We start from the raw sequence: 12,554 nt of genomic DNA, 5'->3' as shown, positions 1-12,554 counted from the left end.
TGTTGTGTTTTATGTTAACATAACAGCTCTTGATCGATGAGGTAGAAATTGCAAGATATCTTGTCAACAACTTCTAAAGGCGCAATACAAAATGGTAGATATCTCGTTATTCGTTCGCAATGTGTTAAGATTATATACGTATCGTTAGACGTACAGTTGCTCACGAAAGTATTCGCACAGTTATGAAAACCTTTCACAAATATAGTAAAACTTCGTTTATGCGGACAACTTAATGTTCCATTGTTCGAACTAGGGACCGAGCATAATTTTAGTTATGCAAAAATAATTATGATGAATATATTGGCAATAAACATGAATGAAACATACAAATAACTCTGTGTACAAAGTAAATTCTATCGCGCGTAGTTTAACACAACGATGGAATTTTATTTACGTTATTAAATAATAATTTAAGCTATAAAATGTTTTAAGATAAGAATTTTTGAAGTATATGTGCTATATCACGGTGTAGTGAATTTGAAAAATAAAAATAAATAGGTATAAAAAGTAGTCGACTTTATGAGTTGAAGATAAATTGCAAAATCCTATATTTATAATTTCTCTCTTTAATTCTAAAAAAAAAATTGTCAAAGTCAGATAGATGATTATAAATCGTACAATATACTCTACTGTGACATAAAGAAGAACTAGATATGTATATACCCGATATATTTAAAATATATATATTTGAAATTGAAGTATATATTTGAAATGTTGAACATTTTTAACATTTTTCAGGTTTTTTAGTAAGATCTAGAACCATAATCGAATTTTATATGTACATAATTTGTTAATTGCTAAACCAAGGATTGTAATACCTCATTGTTTCTTTTTCTCTTTAACATCATTCCTTTCAGTGATCTTAATACAATAATATCGAATCAAACTTTTCTATGTATTGTAAGGCAAGTGTGTAAAATTTAAATATTACGAAATATCTATTCATTCTGTATATGAAGATACCAGATAATAGAAGTCAATTAAACACGGACATATAAAATCAGTGATCAATCTTTTCGTTAGTATTTTTATTTTATAATTTTCTAATTTTTTTCTAGCTTTTAATATTTAAAATTTATTAATTAATTTATTCTTATTAATTTTTATTATTATTTTTTTATTAATAAAACACTAGCTCGCGAAGAATGATTATTATTAAATAAAAATATTCATAATCACGTTCAATATCATATTAATGATTAACAAGTGACCATATTCTCATCATTAACTTACGACCTTTTCTGACTTAAAATGACCTTTTACCAGAGCTCTTTAAATTTATATCTCGTACTCTGAACATAGAAATATATTAAAGGACATTATCTAAAAAAAAAGTCCGGTCACCTTGAAACCTACGAATCTTTGCGATAAAACTACTTTTATCACGCTATCATGAGCTATAGTATTTTTTATATATAGTTATGAAACTTTATAATTTAAGGCGTAGGGATCTCTGTTAAAATATTCAGTTAACGTCAGAATTTTTTTAAATTGTGTTCTACCCGGTACTGATTGTCCATATTTTTAAGAAACATAATAATAAAATAATAATTTAGAAAAAGATAAATAATTTGTTTCATTATAACTTAACTGTGCTTTAGTGAAGTTTTGTGAGTATACGATAGGACTATGAAGAATAAAAAATAAGTTTTTATTTACATATTATTTACATTTTACATATGTAATTTTCAAAGAAAGAAATGACCACTGAAAGAATAGACCAGTATTGCTCAAAACAGCATGCATTAAAATATTATGATAATTATTCTCACCGATTTCGATGATTTTAAAATATTCTCGTTTCATTTTCCTATAGATATGTATAATACTGTATAATATATCATTGTATAATATGTATAATTTGTATAATATGTATATTATATATAATAATGTCTGTACGGTCACAGTTCCCAAGATATTCCCAAAAAGCTTCAATAAAATTTCAATTAAATTAATTTTATGATTATACTTCATTCTGGGGTCAAACTTACCTAATTCATCTATGAGAAAAACAACCATTTTTAATACTGTATAAATGCATAAAGGACAATGAATGGGTTATAGGCTATACTAAAGTAGTAAAGTAGTTCCGACAAAGCTAGCATGGAATATTTTTCGATGAATCGATTGATATATGGTAAAAGTTTTCAATTAGCAATAATCGTACCTCGGTAGAACCTCATTGGTTACGATATCGCCGCTGCGCAAAGCTCGATTGATATATGGAATGTCGCAGTTTACTTTGATCTTCAATTTGTCAAAAATCTTAACAAATACATCTACCGTTGTTGACAAATTGTTTAAAAAAAGTATAAAAATATATAAAATAAATTGTTAATTAATACATATAGTTCTAAACATAGACTGCTTTATAACTTGAAAACTGAAGCTGAGCGGAGGTTATATATATAGGAAAAAATTGTACAGAATGTTACACTTGATAACATATTTTAAGATCATCAAAATTGGCGAGGTGTGCCCCTTCCTGAATAATTAACAAAATTAAATCTTATAGATTATTTAGATTAATACAGTGAATCATCTTTCAAGGTACCGTATCCCTTTAAAATCCTCCAAAAATCAGAAAAATCAGAAAAATCATATTATTAAACTTGAATTACCATATGATGAAACTCTCTAATCTAAGAACCGTCCAAGCCACCCAAACTTGATTTAGAGGCTAACAGAGACAACACATTCAAAGATATTCATAAGTACATATACAGGGTGATACTATTGCAGCCACGTCACGCACTTTGAACATACTTTAAAATAAAGTGTGGTTCCTTTATATTTAATTTTTAGTTATTTTATTACATTAAAACGTTATAAATTGAAAATCGCTTTCAAACGACGTTTTATATTTACTGTTTACATTCGGTAATCTAAACCAGTTTAAATAAACCAGTTTGCGATAGTCATAATCTATTTATATAGTTCCTTCTGACTGCAACTGTTTTATCCTTGAATAGGATAGTGATAAAGATTTCTAAGCTTTATGCCAGTGAATGTAGTTTCAACTAAAAAACGTATCTTTTCACGCGGCCCATATAGCTGAAATTTCACACAGGCAGGCAATGTGTTAAAAATAAAATGCATCGAAAAGTTATTATTTATTATTTCCATTTTGCAGATAAAAATATCATGTAACATGCTTCTTGAGTTTGTTTTAATAACCACTATAATGTATTAGGTTGTTCGAAAAGTTTCTTTCGTTTTATAAGGAAATAATAGACGCACAGTTTTTTGTTTTATATTAATTTATTGAATTATGCACGAACATAATAATAGAAATATGACGAAATGGATCATACTTAATTCAATAAAATAATATAAAACAGAAATTGTTGTTCATCTATTATCATTTTATAAAACGAAAGAAACTTTTCGGACAACCTAATAATAAGAAAAAACATATGTAGTCCCTTTTATAAAACCCGAGGCTATCTTGGTTTCGCTCTGAAAGTAAACGATCTTCAACTTATGTTGCTTTAAAATTTTCGTTACAATCGTAAAAATTTCGTTACATGGCCGTAAATGGTTGAAAAATCGTGCGTCGCGTTAGACCAAATGCACTGTATAGATCGCAAATGGAGTTCTGTAACGATAAAAACAGCTTGGATAACGCAGAAGCGAGTATAATCCATTACCGGGAGGTTGAATAGCGTGTTATCCGTGGTAGTCCATCGGCTAAAGTGCAAGCAGCGAGTGCAGTGAGTGCGGTAGACACTCACCGGTGGAGCTGGTGTTTTGATTGTACTGGTTCAGGCCCGCGGTATGGTATGGTTGAGTGGGGCTGCACGTGGGCCGTGCCCCGTATCCAAGATGAAGAGGCTCGTAACTCGGTGGACGAGCCACACCACACGAGTATCCGTTGTCTCGTTGTTGAAGACACGCTCCGGGACTCGGTCCCACCGTCATGCCCACGGTCATGCCCATGGGGCCCATCCCACCGCTCGTTGATAACGATGACATGCTGCTGGTAGTGTGCTGGTTTTGCTGACTCCCACCGGACATAGTGAAACTCGGCATCGACGTCATTGGGCTGACAGGTTTTACAAAACTGTGTTAATTTTGGTAACACGATATCTGGTAGTATTTGTACTAATAATAATCGCACTCGCAGGATATATGCGATTGGATTAGCAAGTTTGAAATATATGTACGTATATTAATTTTAAAATATTAATATTACCATGTCTAATAATATATATTTATTGCATATGTATATTTGTATATGTTAATTTTGATAATATAATATTTGATAATGCAATGTCTCGATTATGTTTTATATTATGATAGAAAGTCGTCTACTATGAATATATATACTAATATTTGCATTGTCTGAACTGAAAGGTTTTCCAAATACATATATTTTAGTTTTGATAATGATATCGAATATGGATGTGTAGATAATATTTTCTTTCCTCCAAGCAGATCGCAAAGAATTGCCATTTTCAAAAGTGCGTCTCGGCCTATAGAAGTTTAGGAAGCTTTGTATTATTTAAACATCGAACTCTATTTGGCACATTCGTAGCCGGCGACGTCTTTTCTGATGTTTCTACGTCATTTTTAAGCCTTCAGGTTATCACCTACCGAAAACGTGATTGTACGTTTTTTCAAAATCTATGGCTGGTTGAGACTCATATAATTCTACGAGATCTCTTTTCATATTTACAACTAGTTATATGCAGTTTATAATGAATAGGACTTTATTACTTCTTATTACTTCTTTTTTTGGACTATTAACGGCGCGATGACTGATATAGTCATAAATGAGCCATAAGGCTTATAGCGGTTTGCAAACCATTGGATGGCCTGCAGATTTTTGAAAAATTATTTTATATCACACAAGATGACAAATAATAGATAAAACTTTCGTCTGTTCAGCGATGAACAAACGACCAACAACTTTGAAACAGTAATCAATTTACGGCGTTTAGTTATGGAGTCTCGGAAATTATTAATATTTAATTAGGCGGCGTCCAATTAAAGTTCTTACGTCAGAAACGACGCCTGGCAGCGAATGCGTTAGCAAATCATGTTAATTCTCACCTGTATGAATCAGGCATGCTTGGTATTCCTGGATAAACGGCTGTGGGCGCGAAACCATGATGTATCCTGGGTGGAGAGGGCGGTGCTTGCGGGGGTGGTTGACTAGCCAAAATACCCGAGGCTGGCGGCGGTGTTGGATGGCCAGCGCCAACTAGACTCACACCTCCGGCGTGCTGTTGCTGTTGTTGCTGCTGCTGCGACTGTTGTTGCTGTTGCTGTTGCTGTTGTGGCTGCTGGTGTTGCGGGTTGTCCCTCCGTTGCGTGCGCAATTTCTCTTCGCGCCGCCACTTCGCCCGCCGATTCGAAAACCACACCTGAGTTAGTGAACGAGAAGACAGACGAAGATACAGGTCAATCGCTAGGCTACAGGTTCCGCTTAATTTCGGTCGTCCGGAGTATTTTTTACTGTTTTATATTTTTTTGCGCGATGTTCTAAAGATGACGCGAACTCGATGATAGGGAATTGGCAAATTGGAAATTTGGGATGTGTACAGTGCATTCTTTGGGATTTACTGTGGCTACAAAAAGTATTCACACACACCCTTATTTTCCAACGAAGCGTTTTGTTATCAGGTTCTACGTTTCAGTCTCATAGTATCAAATATTTGTCACATGAGAGTACTACTAAATGATACGAAATCTAATATACTTGGATTTAATTAATTGGTATGCAAATACTATAATAAATACTACATATATGTGAATTCTATGTTACGTAGATTCATGCCTCTTGGAAGTGTGTTTGATGGTGAATTATTAAGTTATTAGAAAATGGAGAATTACGGGTGACGCTTTTTAGATATTTAATAATTTAATTTTTATCGATATTTGGAGTATTGACTAAATACAGAAAGCGGTCAGACGTTTTTGGAACTTCCCACAAAGTGGACATCTCGAAACAATCGCCCCAAAAATATTTCATATTGCACACAAAGTATATCCTTTCAATTGATCGCTGCGAATATCTCCAAAATCATTCGTGATACCGAAAAATGTTTTGAACGAAAGTTAAATGATTCTGATGTGGGCATAATTTAATGTCAGTAGTTGTTTTTGCGACACAACTTTATTTTTTTTAATGAAACCGTATATCTTTTAATACATTAGGGGAGAAATAAATCTATTGTAAAACCTAATAGTTTTTCGACATAAATAGATAAATTACTTTTTAGAAAGAAAACCGAGATAGGTCGATTGATGTATTAAAATATGTATGGTTTCATAAAAATAAATAAAGTTGATCTGTATGATTCTACCTACAGAAATACTACTTCATATTATGTCACCCTCGAAACCATATAACTTCTGTCAGCAATATTTTCCGATGTTATGAATAGTTTCAGAGATATTCGGAGGGATCGATTTAAATGGCGCAATTTCTAATTATACAGTAATAATGTAAACAAGTAAACATAATTGAGGAAGAAAGCCGATTCCGCAACAACCTATTAGATGTAGGATTTCTGTGCTTATAGTCTTACAGCCTACAAATTGAAATACATTAGGAATTTTAACACATTAGTAGTGTCGATATTTAATTTTTAATATGGCATTATAAAATATGTTTATCGTTTTGTTTTTTATATAAGTTACAAAATAATTATGAATATTATGGTAGTCGAAATTAGTTTTGCTTCCCAAAAGTAAAAATATGTAAGTAGGTATGTTTTGTTTATAAAAGCATAATATTCTTTCCTTTATATAATAATAGTGTAGAAAAATGATTATCACAAGAATTATAAATATATAGCGATTATTCAGTAATTATATTAGTTGTCAAATACGTAAATCACTAATGTAGAATTCGTCAGAGACTATAAGGATAATGTTTTTAGATGAAAAAAACTATTATTTTCAATGAGGTATTAAGGATATCGACATATAAGAATTAGTATTACAACTACTAAACCAATAAATACGATTGGTATCAGTTTTTCTACGTTTACAATTACTAAAATCACGCAAGTGTTTATTCGTTTTAATTTTGTTTAAAATTTATCGTAAACTGAAAAATTATATAAACAATGGGATTTACAAAAGAAACTGGACAAATTTTCATTCGAATTTTGTTTCCTACTTATAAACTAATAGCATTGTGTCTGCGTGTATGATTAGGTACACATGCTGTGTAATAAAGTAACTATACAATAACTATATTATACTTAGTATTTTAAAGGTTTAATAGTAAGCGATGAAGGGATGAAGAATTCGTTGCTTCATTAAAAGAAATTCTTTATATTATAATGGTAGGCGATTCACCTTTGAAATTTGAAGACGAATAATAAAAAATAAAAGTGTTAGAAAAAAATTATTGTAATCAATTATACTTGAAAACTTATTTAATATACTGTGACTCCCATTAATATTCGGACATTTATTAGCTTATTATTTCTTATTTAGAAAAAATATGTATATTAGATAAAATATATGTTTCTATCAACTGCAACATTTGTTTCAATATATTAAAATATAGATAACTAGTTAATTATTAGAAATAAACGTTTATAATAATAATGTTCTGCAAATCGTGGTGTCTGAACATTAATGCGAGTCACTGTATGTAGTTAGAGAATATATGTATGTAGTCACCTGTATTCGAGCTTCCGGTAGACCAATCTTCCCAGCAAGTCTCTCCCTGGCGAAAACGTCTGGATAATGCGTTCTCTCAAATTCCTTCTCGAGAGCATCGATTTGCTCGTTACTGAAGCTTGTACGATTCCTTTGAAGCTTCCTTTTTAAGCGAAGACGCGCCTGATCGTCGTCCGTGCCTCCGGATACACTTCCGGCGTTGCTGTTGTCACCTCCACTGTTCGTTTCGTCCGAATGTGCACCACCCTCTAGTTCTGCAACTATAAAATAAGTTAACAATTTATGAGTTAACTTTTAACATTTATTGTACATTTAAGATGGCTGTTTATGCGGTATATTAATCTTTTACTAATGCATATACGTCTGCAGCAAATGTCTTGCAATTTCTATATATGTACATTTCCAGATTGGTTGAGAAAGCAGTATAATCATGACGATCGTGTCTCATTACAGTTCTAAATGTTTTACGTAACACGTACGATACAATACATGTTACAATAAATGTTTCTTATGGTATATGTAAAAATACTTTCGCGAGTCACCCTTGATATTGTGTTGGACGGTTACAAAAGTTTGTTTTGTTACGAATTCCTATCAAATATTAAAATGTTCATTTTACAATTGCGATTTTAAGTTGGATCAGTGATATACATATTATGTTCTTTCATTTTTCAATAAGTTATCGATCTATCTGTTATTTTATTGACAGATATACCTAGTATAATATTCAGATCACCTGAATAAAAGCGTTTTCAATTGGCAAAGGGACAATTAAAATGATATAAATTAAACAATTAGACATGAAAAGAGATATTTAGATAAAGTAAATGTTGTATTTATATATCTGACGGGATAATTAGCAGCAGAGAGGAATTTATGAATTAACAATGTACGATATTGAAGTTTTGAGATTAACTCACAATTGTTAATAATTGAATATATCCAGATGGTAAGAAGAAATTACTGTATCAATTAATTATTCATATTATAGTTCCCTGTTAAAATATGTACGTAGAGGTTTATTATAATAATTTATTGGTTTATAATTATTGGTCTTTCCGTTACACGTATGTTTTTTAAAGGTTATCCGCATAAAGTGTTTCATTTCAAGCCGAATACATATAAATTATATAAAAGCACATATGAGACAGCAAACGAATTATAGAGTTATTCACTGATGTAAAATAATTGGAACCAATGGTGTTCATTTTGATTAAAATTTTATATCCATTGATTCTTGTATAATTGTAATTTCATTTTCCATGACATGTTCTTCGAAAAGGATTAAAAAATTAAAAAATTTCATCAACGATTCAAAATCATTAAACTTTAAACTTTAAAATACCTATAACTTTACCTTCAAACATGAATCATACTGATAATTTATATAATTAATTGATTTAAAATAGATTTCCAGAGAAAATTAGGTTCAATGTTGAATTGAGAAATTTAAAAATAACATTCATCGCTATTTGTCTCACACTGCAAAGAAAGTTTACGGAATAAAATATACCAATAAAATATTATTTACTATATACCATACATTATATATTATAAATATATTTACTATATATAACGATGCAGTGGATTAAGTAATAATACTACTAATTTATAATAATCTGATAACACTTCCAATCTAGTTTCTATGTAGGTATATTTCTCTATATCAAAATTTTCAAGTTCCCTAGTAAAAAAATAATCGCGAATCACGCGAAATCCTCTCTAAATCGATCCCCAAACCTTATCGATCTCGTACAACGTCGCGAGTTTTTACTGACCCTCTCCCTCTTCGTTCCTTCTTTTTCGAGGGTCGTCGACAGAGGCCTTCGTCAGTTTTCTTATATAAATATCCACGTGCGTGCACGGTCTCGTGCATGTATACGTGCATGTAGAAACGCGAGGGGGAGGATTCGAGGGAAAGGAGGCGTTGCTGGGCGAACCTTATCGTCGGTTTCTGGGTGAGTGCGTCGAGGCGTCACTGGGTTTTGGCTCGACGACGAGAACTGCCGGGGGGTTGCACTGGGGGGAGGGTGGGGGAGCTGGTGGAATGGCTGGCTAGGGAAAGAGGGACGCACGATAAGACGCCGAGCGTCCCGACGCCAGTGTCCCTGTTCTCCCTTGCACGATACGCCTCTGTCATCCGTGCAAAGTGCCATCTTCTCTCTCTCTCTGTCTTCTTCTTCTTCCCTTTACTCTTCCAGTTCTGCTATTCTTTTTGCTTCCCCTTTTTATCTCTGGCTTCTATCTTTCACCTTCTTGCTTTAATTTTCACCTTCGTCGTAGTCTCTTCTTTGTTTCACTTCTTGGGACGATAATCTTCACTTTGGAGTCTTTGCTTTGGAGTCTTCGACGCGTTAATGGAAACCTGATAACAACTTCTCGATAGGGTCGAGCTACCCGTTTCTGTCGAGCCTTGCCGCTTCTTTTCCGACACTTACTGTCTGAGTTAGGTCTTTCTTCGCTTATTTTGGGAGTCTGCTGTATCGTTTTGTACCGTGAATTAGGCAGATGCTAATTCATTGTTGGCCAAAGACGTATTAATACGTTTTATCTCGGAATTAATAATAAATACCGTAATCGCTGTAATACGTCTATTGGATGATCCTATTCTACATTCTACTTTAACTTGAAATTTTTAACTTATTAGTTACTACATATAATCATAAAAAATGACTATGTGAAATCATATGTAAAGTTGATGAATTATTGGTTAAAGCCGGAATTTTAGTAACTGTTTTATGTTGTAACAGATTAACAGCAATTTTAGTTAGTATGATTATGAAGACCATATAGGAAAGATATGGTAAAGATATAGTAAATTTGAGTGCTATGCTTGAAATATTGAATTCTATTTTTATTTTAAATTCACCATTGAATAAATTGTATTTAATTGAATTTAATAAATACAATTTTGGCTGCATAATTTATTTTACAAAGGTTACAAAAGGTTACAAAATTCAAAATACAGTTCTTTACTGATTTCTCATACTCAAACTAAACACATTAACAAACGTGTTATCTTCCTTTCAAAATCATCAAACGAGACGTTCATTTCTTCTCTACCTTATTATTTATCTATTAAATATTATAACGAATACTATACGATAAATATTTTATATATTTTTGCCCATTACGTGCATTTTATATATTTCTGCACCTTCAAATTTCCTATAAATACAAAAAAATCTACAGCTTAGTGATGTATTACCATTTGCCTAAGAAGGACGATGGTTTTCATAATGATATCGTCGAGGAAGTGAGAGAACTCGAGAGATAATCCGTAGTCTCCCCTTTCATGGATGCGGTTAAGGTTCATCGTGGAAGCTGGCAGGGAGCCACGTTTCTAGTACTAAACTTCTCGTGGAATCGGAGGGCTGTTACACCAAGTTTCCACTACAGGATGTAGAATCCAGAACAATGTGGAACTTCCTCTTCCTCTTGCTTCTTTCGTCTTCCATCCTTCGCTCGTTGTCTGTAGCTTCCGCCTCCGGTTAGTTCTACTTTTCGCCTGTCGTTCTCCCTTCTCTCCTCTCTCCTCTTCTCTTCGTTGTTTTTTCCACCTCTCACAGTTTACACTTCGTTTGCCCTAGTTTTTCTCGTTTTTGTTCCACTGATTGTTTCTTTCGATTTTTCTACGCTCTTTTCTCTTTTTTCAGGCTATTTTGCGTTTACTTTTGCGAATTTTAAGTTTCGTTTCGTCGGTCTTATTCTTCTTTTTTTAATGTATGGTCGATTGCTTTTGGTAAGATTGCTTTTTAAAGTAAGTTTTTGTCATTGATGTATTTAATGGAGATTGTCGTATTTTAGTTGATACATGTTATCTTTCATTAAGCGTCGATGCAAATTCCGACTATTATTTTTTTTTTATTGGAAGTATTTAACAAAAACTTGCATTTATTCTACACTTAATAGTGAACAGAATGTATGAAGAAAAGAAACACTACATATATCAAATTAGAAAAGCAAGAAAAAAAGATGAAAATTATTATTTTCCCTTCAAATGTTGATATATAAATTACTACTGGTCGCTGATGACCAATTATTATTGATAGTGCAAGCAAATATAAAAGCTGAAAACAATCGAAGTTGAAGCGATTTGAAAAATTAACATTCAAAGTTAGTTTTAGTGAAAACAATCGCAAAATAAATCGCTCTTCTAAGATGAACCTGAACATATTTCAAAGTAAAACGTTCCAAGCTTCTTTTCCGTATAGATATGTTTATTACATTTGTAATATATAAGCAAATTATACTACATAATTTTACCGACTATTATTAATTAAGAAAAATCGCATAATATCACGAGGAAATACAATTTTAAGATTATATTGACTTTAAATGTTTTGTTCGTTAGTCTCGACAAAATTTTTTCCAATTACTTAAGTCAATCAACATCGAGATACTACATTACGTTAACATTAAGCTTTCAAAACACCTTATATACACATATTTACATACATACATATACATATTCATTATTATAGCAAATTTGAGTTATATATAATACAAATAAGTTAACATAAATTCAATAGAAATCAATTTTTGTTATTTTTCATCTTTTTCGATTAATAATAAAAACTCATTAAGTATATAGTACGCATATAATAATTCAACATCTAAAGTCTATTCGAAAATATCAGTATATGTATAATATATTTGAAATATTATCAATGAGATATTATAATCTTGAATGTGTTAATTTACTTTCGTAAAGTTTTATGTTAATATTAATATTTGTGAATTTTCAAAAATAATATGTACATAGTATTAAAATTAAAAGAATGCTGATGCTTTAGCAGAAACGTGAAAATGAAGTCGGCCATCGCGCTTGAGCGAGCTTGAACTCGGGTTGGTGGATAATACGTTGAACGACGATATGAGAGATTTGGTTGGGGCGAAAGACCAAGGAC

At 31.8% G+C, this 12,554-nt stretch overlaps 1 protein-coding gene and 1 non-coding gene across 5 annotated transcripts in view; both read right to left on the bottom strand.

Moving 5' to 3' along the window:
* The window catches only part of LOC122566857 (paired box protein Pax-6-like), a 144,369-nt gene that overhangs the window by 3,157 nt on the left and 128,658 nt on the right, over positions 1 to 12,554 (bottom strand). For 2 of the 4 annotated variants that reach the window (XM_043724698.1, XM_043724699.1), the window contains 3 exons: positions 7,645 to 7,904; positions 5,056 to 5,369; positions 3,735 to 4,045 (listed from right to left, as the gene is read on the bottom strand). In XM_043724698.1, the coding sequence (XP_043580633.1) occupies positions 3,735 to 4,045; positions 5,056 to 5,369; positions 7,645 to 7,904 (885 nt within the window). Of the gene's footprint in view, positions 1 to 3,650; positions 4,046 to 5,055; positions 5,370 to 7,644; positions 7,905 to 12,554 lie in introns of all 4 variants that reach the window. The other 2 variants (XM_043724700.1, XM_043724701.1) reach the window with 2 other exon arrangements.
* LOC122567262 lies at positions 2,069 to 2,212 on the bottom strand. Its single transcript, XR_006316740.1, has one exon. It is a non-coding gene; the product is annotated as a U4 spliceosomal RNA (small nuclear RNA).

Source organism: Bombus pyrosoma, linkage group LG4, assembly GCF_014825855.1.
Source record: "Bombus pyrosoma isolate SC7728 linkage group LG4, ASM1482585v1, whole genome shotgun sequence".
NCBI classification, from domain to species: domain Eukaryota; kingdom Metazoa; phylum Arthropoda; class Insecta; order Hymenoptera; family Apidae; genus Bombus; species Bombus pyrosoma.
This window is presented reverse-complemented; position numbering and strand designations above follow the sequence as displayed.